The sequence below is a fragment of the Anser brachyrhynchus genome, assembly GCF_964034855.1.
Source record: "Anser brachyrhynchus genome assembly, chromosome: Z".
NCBI lineage: Eukaryota > Metazoa > Chordata > Aves > Anseriformes > Anatidae > Anser > Anser brachyrhynchus.
In genome coordinates, this window is record NC_137697.1 from 42,286,841 (window position 1) to 42,313,241 (window position 26,401).

Below are 26,401 nucleotides of genomic sequence, written 5' to 3' on the forward strand. Positions count from 1 at the left end.
TGCAGTATAAGGACTGCACCAAGCCAGAGGAACCCCACAGTGTTGTATTGAGACATGTCTGGAGCTAGAGAGGGCTGAGAGGGTCCCTATCCACATGTTCTTGAGGAGAGAGCAGTATATCCTTCCAGCCCCTACACAGCCTCGTGTCCCTCCCTTCACCCAGAACAAGGCACTTCTTCAGGACTGCCTCTGAGGGTGCCTGATGCCTCTGCTCCATCAGCATATGCCAAAGGGAAATGCTCTGCTTCACTGCCCTGTGCTTCCCCAGTATCTGCATAATGGTGCACCTGCTCCAGGGCTCAGCAATGCTGTAGGAAAGAAACATTGGCTGCCTTATTCTGAATGAGGAAAAGGCCCTATATTTAGACATTGTCAGAATCTAACACTAAAAATGTGTCATAAACATATGCTATTCTGAAAAACAGATAAGCACTCTTCTGTGCTTTCATACTCTTGCAGTTGGTGATTTTTATACCAGTAAGTAATCATGTATAGAGCTTTACAGTGAACCAATATGTCCCCCAAAGGGTTTTTTCTCATTAAAGAATGTGTGTTCTAATCCAGACAGAAAACTCTAAGTAAGAATTGATTGGATGGAAGTGGAACGGAAAATCTAAAAACACATCTTCTTCAGGGTTTAACTACAAATAAGCCTTGACTCTTCAGCTGTAAATTTATCATCACGAATTGCTCCATGAGACAAGTAAACCAACAGGTCTTCTGAACTAGTACAAACAATGATGGATATGGCTGTCAATAGGTTTGCATTTCTCCCAAAAATGGGTAGTTCCCTGCTTCAACAAAGAGCAAGAGGAAAACAAAGCATTCCCAATAATATCTCCCAATTTTGACCAACACCTACTTCTTTCCTATTTTGTCTTGTAAAATAACTGGCTTCAGTAGAGTTAAAATACTATAAATATCCCTTTATATGCAGACTTTTTAACAGTTCTTGACTGGTGAAGGTTAGCCCATTCTTTCAACAAACAGTCTTATCCTAACAAGGCTCTGAGCTCCGGTGCAGGTAAGTTCTGCAACGGAGCAGGGGACTGTAGCGCACAGGGTTGTTTCCTGCACTGGGGAAACATCAGGGGAGTGCAGAGACCTGCCAGGAACCAGAATCTCCCATGAGAGTGGCTGATGAGTCTTGGGCCAGGCCAGGAGTAGTGTTGATCAGCCCCCAGCCATACAAAAAGCAGACTTAGGAGCATGTCAGCCAAGTTGTGGAGGGCAGATTGCGTGGGTAGGAACAAGGGGAGGTCCCCTATTCTTGAAGGCCAAGTGGGAGACTCCATGTACCCAGCAACTGGGCACCATTCTGTGATCATCTGCGCTTGTCAAAGGCACTCATCCTACCTGACCCTCAAGGCAGAATGGTGGGCACTTGTTTGAGAGCAAAGGCTGCAGCTTCTTCTGCAGGCCTTGCACCATCTACACCAGCAGTGGCCAATGCCTCCATCCAGTTGGAGCTGCTGAAGGGCGGGGCTGCAGTGCAGAATTCTGACTGATGGAAGTGCCTAGACCTTTCTCGTGGGGCAGGAACTGGTGGCAGAGCTTCCTGCAAAAGGTGTTCCTGGGTGGAGGACTTCCTGCACCTGAGGCAGAGCTACAGAAAGCAGTGAGAAGGCTGTGTGGCATCAGGTATGCTGAGGAGGAGTTAGATAGCTGGTTACAGGTGCAGTCTTCAGTGGGCCCACAACCCACAGACAAATCTCCCCCAGCACACACACAAGGGAGAGATGCCAATATCACAAAAGAATGAAAGCTTGCAACGGCAAGGAGCAGCAGGAGGAAGAGTCTTTCCCCAAAGTCTGAGTGCAGAGCCACTTCAACCCTCTGCAGGCTGAAGAGGAGACACCCATAACATCAGGAGAGATGCTAGAGCTGGCTAAGCCAGCACAATATGCACAACCAAGAAAAGGCAATGGGTGGTAGTAATAGGCAACTCTTTTCTGAGAGGTTCAGAGGCACCCATTTGCTGACCTAACACACGATCCAGAGAGGTGTGTTGCTTACCAATAGCTTGTATAACGGATGTCACCAAGAGACTACCAAGCCCCTTATACAGCCTATTAACTCTTATCCGCTGCAGTTGTTGCATGTGGGCACCAGTGATGCTGCCAGGAGCAGTCTAAGGAGTGCCAAGAAGGACTGCAGCGCCCTGGGAATGGTGTTTAAGAGTCTCTGGAGTGCAGGTAGTATTTTCCTCAGTCCTTCCGGTCAAAGGGAAGGAATTTGAAAGGGCCAATTGAATCTGGAAAATCACCAGATTGTTACAGGAGTGGTGCCACAGCCAGGTTTCTGGAATGCATTGATAACTTCCTTCTCCAAGTGGTAGAGAAGCCAATAAAGAGAGGTACTATTCTGGACCTCATTCTCACCAACAAGAAGGGGCTAGTGGGGAATGTGAAGCTCAAGGGCAGCCTTAGCTGCAGTGACCATGAAATGGTGCAGTTTAGGATCCTGAGGGCAGTAAGCCCTCTACCCTGGACTTTGGGAGAGCAGACTTTGGCTACTTCAGGAATCTGCTTGATAGAGTACCATGGGACAAAGATCTGGAGGGAAAAGGGGCCCAACAAAGCTTGTTAGTATTCAAAGCTTACATTCCCAAGCTCAAGAACAGTGCATCCCAACAAAGAAGAAGTTGGGCATAATGCCAGGAGGCTTGCATTGACAGACAAGGAGCTCCTGGACAAATCCAAACGCAAAAAGGAATATTATAGATGGTGGAAGCAAGGACAGGTAACCTGGAAGAAATATAGAATAATTGTCCAAGCAGCCAGGGACCAGTCAGGAAAGCTAAAGCCCTATTAGAATTAATTTTGTCCAGAGACATCAAGAAATATTTTTAAAGTACATCACTGATAAAAGGAAGACTAGGGAAACTGTGGGACATGGGAGACCAGTTTACGTGGGATATGGAGAATGTTGAGATATTCAGTGACTTTTTTGCCTCAGTCTTCACTGGCAAGTAGTCAAGACACTTAGCCCACGTCACAGAAGACAAAGGCAGGGAGTGGCAGAATGAGTAACCACCCACTATAACAGAAGAGCTGGTGCACAAGTCCTTGGGACCTGATGAAATGCATCTATGGGTACAGAAGCAACCGGCAGATGTAATCATCTTTCCATCATATGTGAGAAGTTGTTGCAGTCCAGTGAAGTTACCAGAGACTGAAAGAGGGGAAACATAACCCCCCTTTCCAAAAAGGCAAAAAAGGGAGACCCAGAGAACTACAGGCAAGTCAGTCTTGCCTCTGTGCCCAGCAACATCATGGAGCAGATCCTCCTGGAAATTATGTTAATGCACATGGAAAATAAGTAGGTGACTGGGGATGGCCAACATGGCTTCACTAAAGGCAGATCGTGCCTGACAAATCTGGTGGCCTTCTACAACAGGGTTACGGCATTATTGGATAAGGGAAGGGAAACTGATGTCATCTACCTGGACTTGTGCAAACCATTTGACACTGTCCTATGTGACATCTTTGTCTCTAAATTGAAGAGATGTGGTTTTGATGGATGGACGAGTGGGTAAGGAATTGGCTGGGTGGTCATACTTTAAAAGTTGCAGTCCATGCTTTGATGACCAAGTGGAGACCAGTGACAAGTGGTGTTCCTCAGGGGCTGGTACTGGGCTGAGAACTGTTTAACACCTCTGTAAATGACATGGACAGTGGGATCGAGTGCACCCTCAGCAAGTTTTCAGATGACACCAAGCTGAGTGGTGAGGTTGACACATTGGAGGGAAGGGACACCATCCAGAGGGACCTTGACAGGATCAAGAGATAGTCCCATGAGAATACCATGTAGTTCAACAAGGACAAGTGCAAGGTGCTGCACCTGGATTGAGGCAATCCCAAGCACAAACATAGGCTGAGTGGAGAATGGATTGAGAGCTGAGGAGATAGGATTGTTGCTGAGGAGAAGGACCTGGGGGTGTTGGTGGATAAGAAGCTAGACATGAGCCAGCAATGTGCACTTGCAGCCTCGAAAGCCAATCGTACCCTGGGCTACATCAAAAGCAGCATGGCCAGAAGTTACGCTCTCTACAGTTACCTGAAAGGAGGCTGTAGAGAGGTGGGGGTTGGTCTATTCTCCCACGTGCCTAGTGACAGGACGAGGGGGAATGGGCGAAAGTTGCGACAGGGGAGTTTTAGGTTGGATGTTAGGAAGTACTTCTTTACCGAAAGGGTTATTAAGCATTGGAACGGGCTGCCCAGGGAGGTGGTGGAGTCACCATCCCTGGAGGTCTTTAAAAGACGTTTAGATGTAGAGCTTAGGGATATGGTTTAGTGGAGTACTTAGTGTTAGGTCGGAGGTTGGACTCGATGATCTTGAGGTCTCTTCCAACCTAGAGAAATCTGTGAATCTGTGAAAGGGCGAGGGAAGTAATTCTTCCCCCCTGCTCTGGTCTTGTGAGACCCCACCTGGAGTGCTGTGTTCAGATCTGGAGGCCCCAGCACAAGAAGGCATGGACCTATTGGAGTGAGACCAGAGAAGGGCCACAAAATTGGTCAGAGGACTGGAGCACCTCTCTTATGAAGATAGGCTGAGAGAGTTGGGGTTGTTCAGCCTGGAGAAGAGAAAACTCTGGAGAGAATTTATAGTGGCCTTCCAGTACCTAATGGGGGCCTGCAAGAAATCTGGAGAGGGACTTTTCACAAGGGAGTGTAGTGCTAGGACAAGGGGTAATGGATTTAAACTAAAAGAGAATAGGTTTAGATTAGACATTAAGAAGAAATTCTTCACTCAGAGGATGGTGAAGCACTGGAGCAGGTTGCCCAGAGAAGCTGTGGATGCCGCATACCTGGAGGTGATGAAGGCTTGAGCAACCTGGTTTAGTGGGAGGTGTACCCCATGGCAGGGAGGTTGGAACTAGATGGTCCTTAAGGTCCCTTCCAACCCCAACCATTCTATGTTTCTATGATTTGAACATAAGATTCTTTTGCACAACTGTAATAAAAGGATTTAGGAGACAAACACATGTATTTTGTGTGAGATCTATTACCTCCTAGAAATTATTTTTATGACTTATATACTTTTTTTTTTTAATTAAAATATTATTTTTAGTATAAATCAATGACATTTTGGCAATTTGTGAAATTTACAATGTACTGCTTCTCTGTTTTGTTCTTTGAACTGAAAGTTTGGATTTTCAGTACCAGTAATGCTGTTAAAATTATACTATTAAACTCTTTTGGGGAAAAAAAAGAAAAAAAAAGAAGAAAAAAAAGATAATCTTCATAAGCTCTTGATTTAATTATCATAGTAGAGTTATAAAGCACTTTCCTAAGAGACTGCAGGGAAATGAGGCTTTCTCTGTATATATGTGCCTTGATATATTTTGATTCACTGCACCAAACAGTAACAGTGTTTGTTTATCACGCAAAGTGCAAAATAATAAAAAGAAAGGTCACGTTTTCAAATTTTCACTGCATGACTGTGAGTCACTGCATATTTGCTAGATGCCTAGCTTTAATCATATAACTCCTTTTACAGAGAATTTCCTGAAGATTTTTATGAAGGCTTTCAATAACATAAGTAAAGGGACACTGACTTCCAGAAGGATCCTAAGATCAATGATAGAACAAAGTGTCTTACATTGACTAATGAATACAGAAAGACTTTTTCATCTAAATTCTTCTTAAGTCTGACTCCCTGCTAGTAGAAATATCAGTTTCTAAACAAAGGAAGGCAAGTATTTTTATCTATGTTTCATGTATCTATGATTTTGCTCAAATTATAAATAATCAATCCACCTTAACATGTCAAAAAATCATTTTTATTTTTTATTTTATATATACAAAATAAACACATGGATGTTTTAAATTATATTGATACAGACACCATGAAGTCCATTATATTGACTACAAGTATGCCAAAATATGCGGTGCCACTGTTTTCAGGGATACTTATAAAGAATGATTGGAAAAAAAAAAAAGAAAAAAAAGAAAAAAAAAAGTTATTTCTGAAAAGGCGCATACAAATAAATGTAAGTATATTAATATTTTGTGGACAGTTGTAAGTTAAAAATATGAGCTCTATATATCTATTAATAAAAGGACTTAGATGTTTATATATAAGAAGATACCGAGATTTGCCAACACTGAAAAAGATGGAAACATGTTCTCCTTTCTTTTCCCCACAGAGATCAGAAAATCTTTAAAGTTCTTCTTCAGTAGCTAGGGATTTTTAAAAAGTCCTTAAAGAAAATATGAACATATTCTGAATGCCTTCAAATATTTTTGAGAATAATGCCCAGAAAGAGTGCAGCATTTGCCAAAGAAAACATGCCACCAATATGAGGACAGAAGGATAGAAGGTAGAACAACATCAAGCAATAATTTCTACATCTGTTAATGTAATTCTGAAGTATTATTAAGATTTTACATGACTAAATATTAACAGTTGCTAGGAAAAGGGAAAATCTGAAGAAAAGCTGTGCAACATTGTACAATATTTTCTCCAGACTTCTAAGTATAGTTTTCTTCTGTTGCTAAAATGTATTTTCACTTGGTTTTACTAGAATAAATGGGAATTTTTCTACTTTTTCTGTATCAGAGTTGTAGACAGGAGTAGCTGTAGAGAGCTTCACAAAACATGAGAATGGAGGGCATTTTACCATTAAGGAAAAAACAAAACAAAACTAAAAAAAAACAAACAAATAAAAATGTATCAAAAGAAGTATCCATTCCAACTGGGATACCTCTATAATTTTCACAAGATATTAATATTGGTTTTACATTTTTCCCTCATGAAAGCCTTCTGGCAGCATCTCAAAATCAAATCATAGGATAATGATTCAGAACTCCTTTAAAAAAAAAAAGGCCAAGGATTCAGCTAGGGAAAGAAGAATATATTTTATCTTATCTTGAAAAGCAATTTCTTAAGTCAACTCTAAGGTCTCATTTCTTGCTAGTAAGGGGAAAGATACTGCTGGGAAGCAAATTTTGATTCTGTCAATTTTCTAATCTCCATCTCAAATGGGGTTGAAAACAACATATCTTCAAAGAAAAGACCTTTTTCTTACTTCTTACTGGTGTGAGGATGAAATAAGATTGCCAACACCTAGCTGAAAAATATTCATACACTGCAGATGCTAAATGGATTGGGCTTTCATAAGATTCCACCAAAAAAAAAAAAAAAAAAAAGTATCAGCAGTTTTGCACATGCAATATTTCTTTTGTTATTATCTTCTAGATGCATGTTTTTGCATTAAAAAAATAAATCATAAGTGCTAGAATCAGTAGTGCACACATTGGACAACCACTTATACTATCATTTCATATACAAGCATGTTCTGCATTACGCCTCTATTTTTTGGATGTGCCAAAAATTTTAATGAAAAGCAAGCTGCATGTGTAAAAACTTTAATTCTATATTTTCAGGTTAATTTTTTAAGGAATATAAAGCAAGGTGAATGCAGTTACTGCAATGTGATACTAATCACTTACAATGTGCAGTACAATATCACAAATTAAATGTCTCATTTGCACAGATGCATACTTTAATTGAGTGAACACTTTCCAGACTGTTTTGCTTGCTACCTTGAATAACCACTAAGATATATTTCCTTTTAAAGAACCATGAAGATTAGCTGTAGCAGCTTATGTTCTGCATCAGATTTCCTCTAACACAAACATGCAAAAGCTTCTGCAGCCAAAACATTATGCTTCAATAGCTGAACATCTTAATTAGATATTCAAAACCATAAATACAGAGACTGTAGATATATCCCTTTAAAAAATAACTTACATTACCTTAGAAATTAAGTAGAACTGCTTAATGAGGAGTATTATTAAAGCACAGAGACAGAAGGTGGAAGATGTAACAGGTGCTTTTCCACTAAGCTGAGTCTAAACCTGAGCTAAGTTTCTGAAAAGCTATACTGATGTTTTCAAAATTGTACATTTGAAGGTGTGATTTTGGAAGGACAGGGTCAGTGTTAAAACAGACAATCCAAAATACACAGGGAGGGAAAGAGAGTCCTTTCATATATCAATGGTACAGGTACCCCTGGTTTTCGTCACATGAGTCTAGCAATTAAAACACGTTTTTATACCTGAATCTTTACCAATCTTCAACTTTCTTGCTCTTAAGAAAATGTACTCGATAGTTGTGTTTGCAATAAGAGCACTCCACGTATGACTTCCAGTGTGCAGAACAGAGGACATAAGGTTAGAGGCATCACGGGCCAGACTTAAAGCACAACAAATCTCTACAGCCTGTTCATGCAGCAGGGAGGCCCTGAAGAACCCTGGAAGGCTAGGGGTCCACAAGGACTCCCGTAAGGGACTGGAGGCCCACCAGCTTTGCCAGGATCCCTCCCCACAACCCTTGCCAGGGTCCCTGAGTCCAAAGCTAGCTCAGGCAGGGCACCTCCAGCACCCAGCTCCTTCCCCACAGATCAGCTCTGCTTTCGGCTCTGTGGCAGAACTGCACATCCTTCAGGCGAGGTAATGGTTCTATTTACTTAGTGGTCTCTGTTTATTTTTGACTATAAAATTTGTTTACACAAGGTCCAAAATGACAGAAAGATACATCTTCAACAATCAGTATTTTGAGTTTTCTCATCTGGCGTGGACCTGATATTTATCCAATATAACTATTGCTGTAACAAAGGAATGGCTACAAATGATGTCAAATCCAGGGGTAATCAATACCTCATTCTTAAAAATATTTTAAGTAGTCTCATCCCTGTTTCAACTTGAAAAGTCTGCTGCACCAACCTCTAAAGGCTGAGCATCAGTTCTAGTTCTGCAGACATCTATCACATAGCAAACTCTGCCTACCACTGAACAACCTGTACTGAATTTAAGAACTCTGAGCTAAAAAATAAAAATAAAAAATAATAATAATAAAACCATAAATATTGCTAATATCAAGCCATCAAAATACACCAGACAAAGTCTCTAACATGAGCAAAACTTATTGCTGTGCTGCCAGCAGAGCAGCGAGGTTTCAAACTTGGCCCTTGTCAAGCTCATTAATCCTGTGGGTTTTTGTCCTGCCCCAACATGATTAGGGTAAGAGGAGTAGGAGTAGGAGTAGGCCGGGGTGCCACCGCTTCCTAGCTGCTGCCTCTAGCCCACTTTGGGGTAGATTCCCCACACCTGGACAGTACTTTTTTCACCATGTTTGTAGGGCAACCTCACACTGGAACTCACCACAGCTTGCCCACCCGGCCTCTTCTCTCCATTCCTGCTCACACTTCAGCAGAGAAGCAGGCCAAAGTGAGTGAAACTGCAGCAACGGTGCTCAACACCTGGAAATAAAGTCTGGCCCACGTATTGGGTGGAGACAGTATCATTTTGGAAACACTTTATTTCTAGTGGAGCTAAGGGTACTTTTAAAACACCCTGTGGCAAACTGAAGAAGCTTGTCTATAAGCAAAGGGACAGCTCTGTTTTCGACAATTGCTTCATCAGAGTCATACAGTGTCAAATGCCACTCAGGATGCCGGTTTCCGGTGAGACATGCCCTCCCTTGTATCATTTCTGTGCTAAGAAGAGCAAAATATGGGAATAAAGGCTTATTAGTACAACAGCAAATCCAGGACACAAATGGTGCCAAGCAGTCCCCAAGATACTGTATATCTGTTTCAGTTTTGTCCTTGTTATTTCTGGTATTTGGTCAATTATTGTATCAGATTTCAGGATTTGGTCTGAGATTTTTTAAAAAAAAAAAAAGGAGAGAGAGAGATACAGAGAGAGAGAGAGAAAGAGACAAAAAACCCTCTGACAGTAAATATCATGTGGTTGTGTTGTGGGGGAAAAGAGAGAAAAAAAAAAAAGCCTAAGCAGACTTTTCTGTTTACCTCAGACTTTTCTGTTTACCTCACACTATTTTCTTTGTGTCTCTCTGCACCTCATTTATTTTTACTTGTTTTGTATTCTTGCTTGACACTTTCATTTACTTTCAAAGAGTTTTTTCAATCTGTGTTTCATAACTTTTAGCCATGACTTGGCTTGTCAGAGTCAACTTTTTGAGATAGAAATCTTTTCTGGCCCTATGAAAAACTTATTCGAAAAAAATCTAGGGGAATAGCTATCACTTATTATACAAACATGCTAGAATACCCTTATGAAATTGCCCCCATCCCTCTCTAAAATGTACGATGAGTGGCACTTGGCTGCACTGGGCCCCACCATTGTTCCCACTGCAAGTCAGAATGAAGGGCTCTGCCCCAGGCCAGCCTGGCTCAGCCAGAAGTGAAGCTGTGTTGAAGGCTGTCGTGAGTGTGCAGAATTGCATAAAATATGAATACTGCAGGACTGTCCAGAAATGCATGGAAGCAGTATTGAACCACTTGTTTCACTGTAACTATGGAATTTGTTTCATTGCTCTTCCACGGCATGCTTCACCCTGACCGAGCGTCAGCAGCCAGGAAGGACTGCTGTCTCTGGCACTGTCCCAGGCCAGATCTGCATTTTTCCCATAGAATACACCAAGAAAATTTAATACTGATACTTTGTGCATGCACTCCAACTTCCTACAACAAAACAAAGCCAGTCTAGAGCAAAAGAACAGCTAGTGTGCTAATAGAAGCATTTCTCAATGGGTTGTGTGGCTGGGTTAAGTGCCCTGTAGCCAAGACAAAAGCCTGTCTTGCCACTAGCAGCAAAGGCATTAGCAGCAAAGAAAGCCATGGGTTTTGTCTGAAGATTTTGTTTTATCCGCATGTTTTCTTTGTATTTGTGGGTGATTTTTACACTGGACACATGATATTCTTACTATAACCATTATTTGAGGACAAGTAAAGAAAACAACAGTGCAATTTCTAAGAGAAAAAACAGAGAAAGAATTCTGGCTGAATGCAGTTTTGCCTCCTAAACCAATTTTCAAAATTTATCTGTGGATTTTAAAACTGTATCATTTTTGCTTTTAAAAAAATGTAGTTCTGAATTCAGCTATTCAAATCAACATTAACAGTGCCCCAATTGTGTCACTTACAAAATAACCCTAGGTGCAGAAATTATGTCAAAGCTTCCATGGCATTTTGGAAATACCCTAGCTGTACTGCCAACCAGACATTCATATTGAGCATTGGATCCTTCAGCACTGAAATGGTTGGGTGCTGTTCTTTCACTGAAAGGTGTGCAAATGTGCAGTAATAATACTTGATTCCTGTAATTAGAATAATATTATAATTAAAGACTCTACTGTATGATTTCTGCTTGTAGGATCTGATTTAATTTCTGCGAGAAACTCTCTTTTCATATCAGTGCAGTGTACAACAGACCCATGGTATATCAGATGCAGGAAGATCAAAAAAGGGGTTTTGGACAGAGTAACAAGCATCAATATTATTCTTTTACAGCCCAAACAACAACAAAGCAAATGTGAAGGAATATTGCTGCAAAGTAATATACCCAATGCTGTCTTTGTCACCTATTCCTTTTCTGTCCCTTAATGAAATGCATGCATGCATCTTTAAAATCCAAAATGATGAGCCAGTCTCATTAGTCTTTGAACTCTGGCTAAAACTGTTGGGGTACATGGGACAGCACAATCTGAATTAAAGGCTCAGTGTTCAGTGCTGTTACCGCCATTTGGCTGAAATACAGAACTCACTTCTTTAACACAAACTCATTACAAAGAGGATGTTTTGGGAACGTTTTCCTTATTCATGGAACCACATACACAAAATCCTACTTGCTGGGTTTTTGCTCAGGTCATATCAAACTATCATTGATAAACCATTAACACCACTGCAACTTGAGCAATAGAAGCAGAATTCAAAAATTAAAAAATGAAACAAAATAAATGTTAATTTTTCTACAAGGAAAGATGGTAAATATAGCATCAATCAAAAAGGAAAAAAACAAGTCCTGCAGTAATGTTACTATTTTTGAAAAATAAATAAAAAGACAAAAAGTAGGTTGTAAGTTTGACTTTATGTCTATTTAACGGAGTATGAAGAAAGCAAAGAACGCTCTTCTCTTTTTCTTACAGGTACACTGGGTACCTTTCAAACAGCTGGACAAAGAGTACCACCGCAAAGACATAAAGCATTTGTATTTTGCTCCTATTTTAAATGAACAGCAAACTAATTCTTGTTCAAACAGATGGAAAAATAAACATATAAAAAAATAAAAGAAAGAATAATAATAAAAAAAATAAAAGTGAAATGTTCTTCCACAGAGCCCTGAGGTCTTCTGCAGGAAGGCCGCATATGTTGCAGTTTCCACCATGTTAGCTCCATTTAAGGCTGTGCTTTGCAGTCTGGGTTAGCCACTAAAAAGGAAAGTGATTTTGTTAACTCGGTGTCTACTTGCAGAGATCTGCTAAAATCATAGCTGTCCTGTATGTAAGGTGAAGGCAATACTATAGTGCAACATAAAGGGATGCAATAAGAGCAAGTAACTCAATAATACGGTTCATACTTAAGCACATACTTAACTTTCCACATATAACAGTATTCTCAATTATTTCAATCAGAATATTCCTGTAAGTTCATGCAAAAATGTTTACAGAACGGAAACCTTCACTTGGTGATATGTTTGAATGGTTTCACAGAAGATATCTGTTTTCCTCATTAGATGTAAATCAGTGTTATCTCCTCCCAAGATATGAATGTGTTAAAACGTTACAGAAATTACACTCTCTATATACTTTGCTATAATCTTAATAACCTAGTTCGCTTTTCACTGTGATATTTGCAAGGGTTGTCGTGCTTCCTTAGGATGAAGTCCTGTTTCCTTCTTCTCCCATATATTATCTTTGTATTTGTACTTACTATGAGATTTACCTGAGTCTTTTCTATACCACTGTCTTCTTTTTAAGGCTCTTTTGGATATATTGCATACATGATTTTAAAATTATATTATAAATTATTTATATTATGTACACTATAAATAAAATATACAGTGCTCTGTCTTTCTTTAGTTTTGAACTGCTGAAGAATAGTGTTTTAAACTCATCAGCACTTACTACAAAACCCAACTGTCAGTTACCTAAAGGCAGATGTACATTTGCCCCTTACCATGATTGTCGATTGTGCTCTGAATTAAATGCACCAAAACTCAAAACATCTATGCCATTACCCAATTGAACTCATCAGTAGGCTTTTATCATTGGAAACAAATAGATTCCATTGAAACATTCAATCGTTGTTACATTACAGAAGTTTGAACTTTTTTATTGTATGTATTTGATTTTTTGACAGCATGAACATTTAAAATCACTCTATAGTAATCAGTCCCTTTGTGGAGAAAACACTAAGCTGTTCATTGACTTCCATCACTGCAAATCATTTCATTTTTTTCATTATTCCATAATTTGTTAAACTGTTCAACAGTACTGTTAAGTAAAATATCTGTGCCTCATCACTTTAAGTCTCAGGTTATGGCTATAGCCAAAGTCTAATTTGCTACACAACTTATTTATTTATATATCTGTGAAGAAATTTTCCCATTAAAATAATGTATAAAAATTGAACGTAAAATCCACAGGGAGAAAAAGAAAATACAGAAAGTGCCCATAGTTTTATGGCTGAAAATAATTCCACCTCAGGAGACCACAGAGATCAGGACACAGTTCCTATTTATCATAACCTTACACTCAATTTTGAGAGTTACAGTTGCACTGCCCATTTTAAAAAATGGCCAAAAAATAAAAAAAATAAAATAATAATAATAATTATCAGTACCAAAAAAACAGTTAACAAACTTAACACTTTTGCGGGTTTAATTTTGTTGACCATTATAGGCTTAGAAAATAGAAATTAATGGAAAGAGTGTCATAGAAATGTCATAGATTTGTCATACACTGCATGTAGGAACTTTGTTTCTCTTACTTCAAGAGATTCCAATATGAGTTATCAATCTGCCCAGTAGTGACAATTTACCCTGTCCCGCAGATAGTGTTCAAGTTTTGAATGTGGTTTAATGAGAAAATATAATCCAGTGCACATTTGCACACAAAATGGTAAAAGCTTTGCTGGTTAACAACAAATCCAATTTTTGTCTCATTTAACTAATGGCATATGGAATGCTCTGCAAGGCATATGGTACTAATTAAACATGGTACGAGTCCCCCAGATAGTCAATATAGCCATGAGGTATCCAAGGAATGTTTCCCTTCAGTGTACATTATCTATGTATTGATTTGATGGTCTGAATGCATAAAAGCCCTGGGAACTAACAGTGTTTAATGATGTGGGAACTGCACTTCTATTCTTATCTATATGAATGCTGCAGTTGCCAAGGAAAATTCTGAGATACTTAATGAACAGGCAAATTATGGCCTAACCAGGGCTGGTTTATTTTCATTCATTCATTAACCAGTGATTTTGATATTTCTTTTTAACCTTTAACCTTTTAGCCTTTAACCTTTAACCAGAGAACACAAAGTTAAAAATATCACCTGTTTCAATAGAAACAATATTCCATTAAAAAAAATCAATTCCATAAATTCTAACAATAGGAAAAGCACCAAGAACAAAAGTCGTATAGTGTTAATGATTTGTTTTGAAAATTCTAATACATGTGATATGTATAAATACACTTACATATATTTGAAACCAGATGCACTAATTAAAATACTTATTCTAGTATCAGTACCTAGTATGAGTATTAGATATGGGTTCATGTATAATTTTAAATGTAAGTCGACATGTACATAATTTTAATTTTCTTTTCAAGTCAAGCATTTTAGTTTCCTCTGGCATACATAAAGTCAACCACTGAAAAATTTAGAAAATGAATACTGTATTTGTTTTCAGGTAAAACAAACAGCAGCAGTAAATTCTCACAGTGAATGTCTGTCTATTTAGCAAAATAACAAATAAAACAGCTGAATTTCCTGAGATAATGGGAGAATATGTAATGATCGTTAGTCAACTAAAATATCTCAGTGCAAGAGAAGGACAGGGTCTCCACACCACATCTAGCATCAGTGGGACATTTTTATCTAGACACTTCTCGAACAGTAACAGAGCAGCAGTTTGTATTCTGAAAGGTAGCACTGACATTCCTTTTCTTTCGTTGTCCCAGTAAAATTCAAAATAGTCAAAAAGTGCTATTTCAGAGTTCTGGTGCTCTGAATTGGCCAACTGACTCAGTCCACCGTCACTTACAAAATGTACTACTAACAGAAAGAAATGAAAACTGCTTCTTAGAGTTTAACTGTCAAATAGGCACCCTGCTATGGATAATGAGACCTGAGAAAAACTGTTAAGAGTTAAGCGACAAGGCTGTCATTCAGTTTTAAAGCATCCTGATACAAAGTCATGCCGTGACTTTTACACCAAAAAGAAGATTAAAATAGACTTGTAATCTTACTAATAGCCTGCTACTAAACAGTTTAACACTTAATATGCAAAAGCCACTCAGCAAATACAGCATGGTGACTGAAGAATGAATTCTGGACAATAACACTGTTTTTACACTTAGTTCAGACTGTGTTGGCAGGTGTAACTAGTATCTTACCTGACTACAAAAAACACTGCATATACCTTATTCTTAAAGGCTCTAATGTAATAGGTCATTTCAAAATGCTTTCAACGCGTACAAAAACATTACCTTAGGAACTTATGATTTGCTGTACTTGACATCAATGAACTGAAAAGAGCAATAACATTTAAGGTGGCTGAATTCTCATTATGTAAAAAAAGCTGCATTTTCCTGCTCTACCCAAAACGGTATTTCTATTTGTGGAACATGATAAGTATTACACTCTGTGCCTTAGTGTTCCAAGATTTCAAATATATTTTTAGTTTAAAAACATATCCTATGCCCTTAAAGGCGTTTTGAAACCGAAATATCATGCAAGATAAACAGTTCTTCATACATCAAGGTGTCTTTCTTTCCTACTGTAGATTGCACCAGACATATTGGAAGCCTATGTATCCAATATATATACAGTATGCTAGATAACACTGAAAACCTAAATTCGGAAGGGGGGGGGGGGGGGGGGGGGGGAGGGGGGAACAACCAGAAAAGTAAGAAAAAAGCTTTTAGCTTAAAAACAATATTTTTACCCAGCACTAGAACATTATCTGACAAAAAGCCTATTTGCAGATTTGCTCTAATATAAGAAATTAGCACTGCTTTCGAACCCTGCCTTCCTGCATTTACATACCATGCATTATGCACAGAAAAAAACGGAGCATACAAATAGAGATCCTTTCAGCCTGTCTAGCCTGTCATCAAAACCAGCAGAGAATTTTTCATTGATAAAAACAGAGAATGGAAGAAATCAGACCAACCTTCACAATGTACGTCACACCAGGTCCCAGGATCTTCTCACTCGAGTGCAGCCATCCTCGAGAGGGTTTATTGACAAAACTGCTACTTTGATTCCAGTCTTCACCTCCCGGGTGCATTTCCTCTGATGGTGTTTTTTTCCCCATACTCATCTTGCTCAGGTCCTGCTGAGAACACGAAGTAGCAGAGACAAGGTTACATGTGTTGTCTGAAGCTCCTGCTGCTGAGCTAGAAGCACTCGAGCTTCCCTGCAACTTGGAGACAGCAAGCTCCTTTACTGCAGAGGACAGGTTTTTGATACCCAAAAGGTTGCCTGTGTTAGAGAGTTTCAAGTGGGACACTTTATGGATGAGGGTACACAGGGTTGTGGGTCCATCTTCTTGGTCCTTGCGGAGAACCTCTGGCGAGACCAGGTATGAAGGTGCTGTTGAAGTCGTAGCAACTGCTGAGACCTTGCTGTTCATGGACAAATTGTGAATAAGATCATCAACTGATGTCACCGAATCATTCCTGAAGCGGTTATACTTGGTACGTTGAAGCATGCCCTTCTATCTAGTTTCCTGCATATGTTCTGGCAAATCTGATGCCAACGCAGGAGATGCCTGTGCTAACATAGCAGGCGATTCATAGCAACACGGACAGATAACAAGATTTCGGGGTAAAAAAGCAAGGAGTATAAGGAAGAACAAAAAAATAGATATATTTAAGAAATTTCTTTTGGTTCCACGTTAAGGTTGGGTGAAGTAACAGTTTTCTATGACAGAGATCCCAGTCCTGCTTAGAGCTGCCAACTCGCTCACAGCAAAAGCATGACTCACACAAATGAGAAGGACCCTTTTCAACAAAAGGCTCAGTGAACACTGCAAATCACTTCCTGTAGCAAAAAAAAAAAAAAAAAAGAAAGAAAAAAAGCCATCCACCCACTTACAGCACACCAGCACCAATCAATTCTCAAATTTCCTTTTCCTATCTCCTCAAACAGATATTTCCTTCCAACATTTAATTCCTCCCCCCCACCATCCCTCTTGATACCAAAGGCAATTACCTTTAAAAAGGAATTAACAGCCTTTGTAAAACACCACACTTTATTCTTCTGCTTAAATATTCTTCCACCTCACATATTTGTGAATCTAAAAGAAGACACAATTAGATAACAAATATCTGGTTAATATACACACATATGCATTCCCCTTTTTCCCCCCAGCAAAGCACAGATACCTTGGTTTTCAGAATACCTTTAAGAACACAAGTATTTTAAAAGCAGATGACAGAAGTAAAGAAAATACACATTTTCTTTCACAAAAGCAGCATAACAGATTTTACAAATGCATTTGTGTCAATGCTGTTTCTCACAGAAATTGTCACATCCAATTTTTTATAGAGAAAGTAATCCTTCTCCTCTGTTACTCCAAAGCCACCTTCTATTTTAATGCAGGATTACATAAAGTACCTATGTGTGAAGAAAAGTATTTTTCTGATGTCCGACAACAAGCGTCAGAGATGTTTTTCTTTCACCACTGATATTCACTCTGAAGAAAAATGTGAAATAGATCTTCAATTCACTGGAATATTTCTTATAATTCTGAAAAACTGGAAAGTACTAAGAGAATATTCAAAAGTCCATTTACCAGCAAACAGATGTCCTGCAGTAAAGAAAAAAAAACACACCAGCTGTTATTAAACATCAAGTCAGTCACAAACAGTTAATATGAGGAGTAGAAAAAATATGAAGAAAACAGATATTTCATTTCTCTCTTTTTGTTCTTGTTCTTTTTTTTTCTTTTTTTTTTTTTTAATACAAAATTTATACAACATTGTGAAATACAGTGCCCATCACAAACCATAGGCTTTTTTCTATAAATTGAGCTTCTTTGCAAAATATCTTTTAGACGTTGGGCAATACACACTGCATTAAAATCAAATTCAGACCAGAGGAGTTTCACTGTGCAAAGTTGTTTTTTAAACAATTGACTAACTGCAGCACATTTTAAAGGAAAAATCATCTGGTATTCTTTCCTTCTTCCGTAACTAAAGGCTGCAGTATTCAAAGTGCAAATATGCCAAAACAGCTTAAATACAGGTATTTAATTAGTATATTCATGACAGTAAATTAAGTCAGCACCTCTTATCCCCGCAGTGATGAATAATGGCAATGTCCTAGTCAGTGTAAAGGCAGGTATCTAGTGATCTGCGGAATAGCCTCTCATCACCACACTGCAAACCTGCCACAGCATCCACACAGCATTCATTCCTCTCTTCATCCTCCTAGCATAGCAACAGCAAACGTACACACCATGGCTTATTTCTACTTGTCTCTACTGCCCAGAAAACCCTATCGCTCCCAAATGGCTCTCTTCATTAGAAGCGGCTAGCAAAACTGCAAAATGTGAATGAGACGCAGTGTGTGTGAATGGAAGGGCTGGCTAGCATCCCCACATTTCTGTGAATGAAGCGAGGCCTCGCAGCCTCTGCCAGGCAATCCCTTGGGTGCTCACCAGCCCAGCCAATACCAGCCGGCTCTGATGACTCATTCAGCAAAGACTTGCTAAATAGTGGAAGATCCCATTCCCAGCACAGGCGGCATCTTTTTTTTTTGCAGCAACACCAGAATATGAAGCCGGCATCAGAGCGAGCGACGGAGGATTGCAAAGCCCCTGTGGGAGAAAGGGTGCCGCCAGAAAGGCACGGGGTGTCTAAAGGGGTGGCAGGTGAGGAAAACGGGGGAGTCGGACCTGGGCTTCTCCCCGATGTATCCTTTCAGCTGGTTCATTTACATCCAGGGTGGGAACATGAATGTGCACATTTTGTTTGATGTTCGATTGCTCTGTCTGCGCACCAGCAGATTCACAGATTTCACAGGTCTGCATTCAGAAATCTCTGATGAGGAAAAAAAAAAAGCCTTTTTTTCTCGATATATATATATAAAAAAAAAAAGCAGATTCTTATTTTCTTATTTACCCTATTAGCACAGTGGATATTTAAAATATTTAAAGTAGTTTGATCATCAGGCCAGTGAAAGAGAGGTGAAGGGAAAGCTAGAGGATAAATGCTTCCCATACCATCAGCAGCAGGACTAATTTCTGTCACTGCCTCAGTGGACACAGAAAAGCTACCAAGACATCTGGTGGATGTTGAACTCTCCTGGATGTCTGACATTTAGTGCTATAGAAGAACAGAGGAACAGTAGACATCAAATTCCCAAGGGCTTGAAATCTGGTCCTCATTTCAGTGTCTGATTGGGAACTGGTCTCCTTTGAAAATCTGTCCCCGAAGTGGGAGAAGTGAACATTTGGCAATTTGGCCTATTGTAATTCTAGGGGCCAGAAAAGGTAGAAAATTTTGCCTTGCAGGCAGCAGGTTCAAATCCAACTCCAGGAAATAATGAAACTAGGAAAACTTGTCAACTCTCTTAAGTTGCAATTAAAATTGGGATCTAGTCACTTCATCTGTACTGCCAGAGCATCATTGGACATTTCTGTCAACATTTCTGTAGCTTGCACGCGTACAGTAGCACTCTAGCCTGAACCCACTGAGCTTGTTACTACTATTATCAGTGCACCATTGACAGTAAGACATTCAATGCACCATTTCCCTCTAATCTCTCTGCAACCATGCTAGGCCAGCTAGTAAAGTGAATCCAAGTTAAAAATGAGCCTTTTTTTTTCTTTTTTCTCCAGGGATGTGAGCCAGACACTACTACCATAAGTAATAAATGGCCATAGAAAAATGAGTCCATTGTTGACTCAGTAATAAAATGGCAGGTGGAAACTCAGTGTTGATAAAAGCAAAATAATACATAAACCTAGCAATGCATACATAGTGAGGGGGTGTTCGCTGTCTCTGATGAAATACACTGTTTCTTAGGAACTATTGATAATTTTGGCATCTCTGAGTATTCTTTCTTGTTTTGAACTTTTCTCCATCATTTTTTCAGTCTTGTTTCCTCATGGATCCTCATCTCAGCCCAATGCAGTCACTGCTCCATGTCAACATTCCTCCTTTTTCCCCTTCAAGTGGCTCTTGAGGACTTTTTTCATTCTGTATCTTAACTACATCTACATCCCCCATTTCACAAGAAAGGAAATTTTATTACCCAGAAAGGGGAGATTAAAAAAAAAAAAAAAAAGATACCAGAGGGTAAGATCGGAGAAAGGAAAGAGGAGAAACTTAATTTTGGTTTCCATTGTTAGGATGAGGAGTAAAGGGGTTAAACTGCTACAAATGCAAAGGTAGGAGGCACTGATGATACAGATTTTTTATCACCATACAGAGGGAAGCGCAGGCAGCACAATTGGAGTGTTCCACCATCTTTGGTAAGAAGCTCTCCTGAATGCACAGCAGGTGACTTTCAATGGCATATATATAAAGAAATATTAATCATATCATCAGAATCAGAAAACAGACCTAGTTCCAGTACAACATTATGGTAAATATATACTATAAGCAGCCAAGTGCTAAACAATGTTAAAACTGTGCTGGAAGTCCATTTCCATATCTGCCCAGTGCTGGAAAAATTGCTTTTGGATTCAAATGGATTTTCAAAAGATAAGCATGAGAAATAAAACGATTTTGGAAGGAAAGTATTCCAAACTGATTTAGGTTTAGCTAAGTTAAAAGAAACAGTGAAAATATCAGATAACCTTAAACACAGATGTTGCCGTGAATTTTGATTGCAACTCACACAAAGTAGTAATAGGACTACTTATGATGCTTTCTTTACAAAAAGTTCTAAACACTTAACACAACAGCATTAAATCATTGGTATATAGGATGCTGTTCCTCTCATTGTAATCTGACAGACATAAGAGTTAATGTTCTGTTTTATTAAATCATCTTGCAGAATATTTAATATCACAATTGGTTGATTGCTCACATAAAAAGATAGCATTTCAATAATACAAAAGTTTCTAATATCCTGTGGGAATATTTCTTCTCTACATTTGTTAATTGAGAAGGGAGAATACCTGCTTTCCTTGCATGAGAAAGATATTTACTGGAAATCTCTTACTGATGTATTCCTCAGCCCTAATGAGGCTTTATATATGTAAGACAACCTCAGATAACAGGGTTACAGACAAACAAAATAATGTTATGACAAGCTAAAAAATGTTATGATTTAAACTTCTTAACAAGGTGCATGACTATTTTAAATAAGGAAAAAAATCTACATGATTTTTGATATGTCTATTCTGTTTGTACATACTTAATCAATCAAGGTCTGTCTTCCTCTCTCTCTCTGGTATACCCGCACACAGAGCTCGGTTATGTGCTCCTGTGATTTTAAGGGAGACTTGTCACATTGCTGACAGAAAAATCCAAAGGAACTGAAGTTTCCATCAATGCCATTAAAAAGAGCCATGACTGTGTACCTCTATTTCAGAGCGTTCTGTGCGTGGGGAAAAAAATAAAAAAATAAAAGCCACAGACTGAACTCACATCACTTTGAATTTTTACTTACTGGATGTTTGAGTCAGACCTCAGCTTCTGTAAGACTAATGGGGCATTACTGTTCTATAAATGAATAAATAAATAAAACAAGATAAAAAAAAGAGATAAACAAACTAAAACACAATGAAAAGGCACAAGGTCTGTCAGCAAAGTCTGCAGTTCTGCTCTAGAAAAATATATATATATATTTTACCAAATACTATTTGATTTAGTTCAACAAAAACCTGCTGTAAATTGCCCCCATCTCCCTTTCATTCTCTCCTCTTCCCTCTCACACGATCAGTTTTGCTGTTTCCGTGGCAACCTTATTGCTAAGGGTGGGCTGTGTGAGTAAATGGGAGCATTATCTGCAGCTTTGCAAGTTATTTCTCCAGAAAACCATGTTGTTGGAAATATCACTGTTTAAAAACAGTGATTATTAAGTGTTAATGATCAAATTTTGACTTAATTTGTGGTAGTGTAATGTAATTTAAGTTCTGAAGTCTGCCTGCAAATGTGTAGGTTTTATGCCAGGAGCTGACCCTAAACAAGGACATTTTTTCTGCTGAAAATACTGAAACAATTTTGCCTTAAGACACTTTCATTCTGTGAAATATGACATGAAATATATGGAAGAAAATGAAACTTGTAACTCCTCATGCTCCATCAGTGGTTCCTGTGGGCCTATTGCTAAAAGTCAACACACTATAAAAGTTTGGAGCAAAGATGGATCTCAGATAATACCTGAATCCAAACACAGCACCAAGCTTTTGCAAGGCAGGAGCAGACAGAGATGTCCATTAAAATCTGCAAACCAGCACTAAATCAACCTTGTAACGTGGGACTTGCTCTTGCGAAAGCCCCACAATTTTATAGTAATTTCTTCCTTTCTCTATGCTAACCCCTGAGGTGAGACAGAAGAGCCGCAGTGGTAAAATAGAGCTGTAATTTCTAAGTGTAACCTCAACGACGGCCGTGTCTGCATGGGCTGCCGGCACCTGCCACAGTCCATTGCAGGCTCTTCCTCTGCCTCCCCGTACATGCTCAGGGACATTCCCCCTGTCCTCAGCAACACCCTTAGGTCCCACACTGCTTCTATTACTGGCTGAAAAAATGCTGCTTTTCTTACTGCCACTTCCATGACTTTCATTCTTTTTTTTTTTTACTTTTTTTTTTACTTTTTTAAATTTTTTTTTATTTTTTTTTTACTTTTTTTTTTTTTTACTTTTTTTTTCTTTCTTTCTCTCTTGCCCCGCTCAAGCTGCTACACAGGCAATTTTTAGGGAAGCCAACGCAGTTGTGTTACGTGAAGTGACACACTTTAATCTGAACAACTTTCCTAACTTGCTCAAGACATAAGGAACTCAGCAGAACTGCTTCAGGCCAATATTCTTCTTGAGTGACTATAGGAAAATTACTCACGTAGGCACAGGCTTGTGGGGCCATGAGCTACTGCCATCCTGTTGCACCAAGTGCCACTCTGCAGCTGAAACATCACACTGGATGGGGGGCCCTGCTTCCCAGAGAAATACCTCCCAGTTGCATTTTCTTCAGTGTTCGTGAACTGTTATCACATGGTCAACAAACTGTAATGCATTGTGAAAGATAGTGAGAGACCCATGACCTTCCCTTTGGTCCCGTGGTGCACTTGTGTTGATGGAAACGCCAGTTCTTCTGGGCATATATGCATTATCATCCAAGCTTCTCTCCTGCTGTAGCAGGGGACACATGAATGAATGCTGAGAATGAGGATGTGTCTCATGTACGAGGATATGAAAGCTGTCATTCATCTAAATGAAACTTGGAAGCCAGAAAGCAAGAAGGCAATTAAAACACAACACTGTAAAATTTGCTGGTGCTAATAATCCAATCCATTTACGAGAGAGAGACAAATCTCAAATTCAGAGAAATGTTTAATCTAACCAAGCCTGAATGTTTTATTTTAAACAATTAGAAAAATTGAAGATTTGTAGGAGAAAGCAAATAGCAACCTACTTTACTGACAGATGATGAAAAAACTCTTATTGCTGTCTTGTTTTAAAGGGATGCCAGTCAATCATTTGTTCATTAACCCTACATATTTTTGGCTCTAATTCATGAGATGTAGTTAATAATTCAATTCTTCTCTTTTCTACTTTGTAATAATGTATTTATTTCTGCTCTAATTTTTGTATGCTTTTATTTATTTATTTATTTATTTTCCTGTTTGTACTTTATTATCCTAGAAACAGTTTGCAAAGTTGCTTTAAAAAAAGACTTGTATATTCTGACTTCATGGGCTCCCACTGATTTCAATGAGAATGGAATTTTATCACAGGTTTCCTGATCCAAATGCAAGCCTGGGAATTTTAATTGTTTCTGAATTTTAGTACCTCCTCTTAGCAGGTAGCTGTCCAATAAAATGCTAAACTTCCCTAAATCTATGTGTTCACCTCCTCTTATTAAAAGGATAAAATTAAAATCATAAGAACAGAAAAACAGTAGACAGTATAAATGGGCACCTTTTCCATGAGCAGTACATTCATAGTCATTTCATTGACTTGGCATCACCTTTGTTGTGTTGGCGTAAGATGCATGCTGTGGCACCTGGCTGAAGAATAACACAGAAAAAAAATGTATATGTATATATATTTTTTTTTTCCAGCCAAAACAAAAAATTGAATGGAAGGCAGAACATGTATAGGAATAGGTAGCCATGGACTGTGGAGAGAGGAAATATACTAATTGCACAGGTCAGGACAAATACCTAATTGCCTAAATTCACCCTGAAATACAGCCCACCATTTCATGCCATCAAATTATACAGACTTTCTTGGCAAAGAAACACACCATGCTGTGTTTATAGTGAAGCCATTACTGATCGCTCCTTTTACTGAAATAATTCCAACCATTCTGCAGCAAAGGATAACTTCGGCAGTGGAGGGTTATTGGCAGCAGCACTCATCCCAGCAAATTGAGAATGTGGGGTACTTCTGCATTATTTGTACAAATTGCTGGTGTGAGTCACTGTATCTGTTTACAATAATGCTGCTTGTTATTTGGCCTGAAGAGATGGTTAAGTTCTTTCTGGATACAGTCGTGTGGAAGAGGCAACCATAGGCATGTGTATATGCACACCTGTGTGCACATGGGCATGTATGTCTTTTCTTGGCCAGCTTACTTGCCCTCCTTATGTTTGAGGTAACCCACCTCTATGTGACAACACGTAAGACAAATAGAGTGGGCAACCTGCAAAAGGCCTGGTAAGGAAGCAGGTGTGAGCGGTGGGGTTTAAACGGCTGAGAGTCATTCACAGATCACTAAGGGGACTGAAGTTTATAAAATCCACTGTTAGTAATGTGAGGAAAGACAAAAAGTAAGGCAGATGCAAATAGGAAGACTGAGAAACCCTACCTTAAACCCCATGCTTTAAAGCAGACCAGAAGCAGGCAAGCATCTTCTATTTTTAAAGTACTCCAAGATTAAAAATGTTTACAGTGGTAGAGGAATGGGGATGGAAACATGCTCTATTATCATTCATAACATTTTATCTATTCTTTTGCAATAGCAAAAGTATACAGCGACTCTCTCTAGGTACCCTTGGAAAACCCATTTTGTGTGCTCAAACAGGACATGCCCCTGAGGAGCTTCAGTTCAGTTGAGGCTGTGAGAAAGGATGGAAGCTACTGGTATTCTGAGGTTAGCAGTTTTCCAAGGGACCATGGCCACAGCAATCAGAGAATCCTAGAATGGTTTGGGCTGGAAGAGACTTTAAAACCACCTGTTTCCAACCCCCCTGCCATGGGCAGGGACACCTCCCACCAGACCAAGTTGCCCAAAGCCCCATCCAGCCTGGCCTTGAACACCTCCAGGGATGGGGCATCCACAGCTTCTCTGGGCAACCTGTGTCAGTGCCTCACCACCCTCTGAGTGAAGAATTTCTTCTTAATATCTAATCTAAACCTAACCTCTTTTAGTATAAAGCCATTACCCCTTGTCCTAGCACTACACTCCCTTGTGAAAAGTCCCTCTCCAGATTTCTTGTAGGCCCCCATTGGGCACTGGAAGGCCGCTATAAATTCTCTCTGGAGTTTTCTCTTCTCCAGGCTGAACAACCCCAACTCCCTCAGCCTGTCTTCATAAGAGAGGTGCTTCAGTCCCCTGATCAACTTTGTGGCCCTTCTCTGGACTCACTCCAACAGGTCCATGTCATTGTTGTGCTGGGGGCCCCAGAGCTGAATGCAGTGCTCCAGGTGGGGTCTCACGAGAGCAGAGCAGGGGGGGAAGAATCACCTCCCTTGCCCCACTGGACACGATGCTTTCAATGCAGCCCAGGATACTGCTGGCTTTCTGGGCTACCAGCACATATAGTTAGGTCATGTTGAGCTTCTCATCAAGCAGTGCCCCTCACGGCTTCTCTCAATCCATTCTTCACCCAGCCTGTATTGTGCTGAGATTGTCCCAGCCCAGGTGCAGCACTTTGCACTTGGACTTATTGAACTACATTAAGTTTGCATGGGCCCACCTCTCAAGCATGCCAAGCTCTCTCTGGATGGCATTCCTCAGGCTAGAAGCCAGGACAGCTTTCATTAACAGCAAAAATATGTAGCAAGGGTATATGCTGGAGAAGTTGGAGCCAAAAACTTGGCTAGAGCTTGAGCAGTCTAGCAGAAGCTGAAGCCCACTGGCCAAACACAGGTCTTTGGAGGATCCAGGTCAGAGGAGCTATCCCAGGCACGTGAGAAAGAGAGAAAATGGTTGACTATGAAGGTGTATTCAGAAAT

General features: G+C 39.5%; 1 protein-coding gene across 2 annotated transcripts in view; it reads right to left on the minus strand.

Annotated features, from left to right (window-relative positions):
* SHC3 (SHC adaptor protein 3) overlaps positions 1–18,472 on the minus strand; it is a 69,348-nt gene extending 50,876 nt beyond the window's left edge. Inside the window, exons 1-6 of one of the 2 annotated variants that reach the window (XR_013943855.1) lie at positions 18,334–18,472; positions 17,662–17,854; positions 17,257–17,341; positions 16,513–16,667; positions 16,214–16,378; positions 11,882–12,240 (exon numbers count right to left, since the gene is read on the minus strand). Coding sequence is in view for 1 of the 2 variants with exons in the window: in XM_080574727.1 (XP_080430853.1) it covers positions 16,214–16,753 (540 nt within the window). In the remaining variant the exon portion in view is untranslated. The other variant, XM_080574727.1, reaches the window with a different exon arrangement.
* Between the last annotated feature and the right edge of the window lie 7,929 nt (positions 18,473–26,401).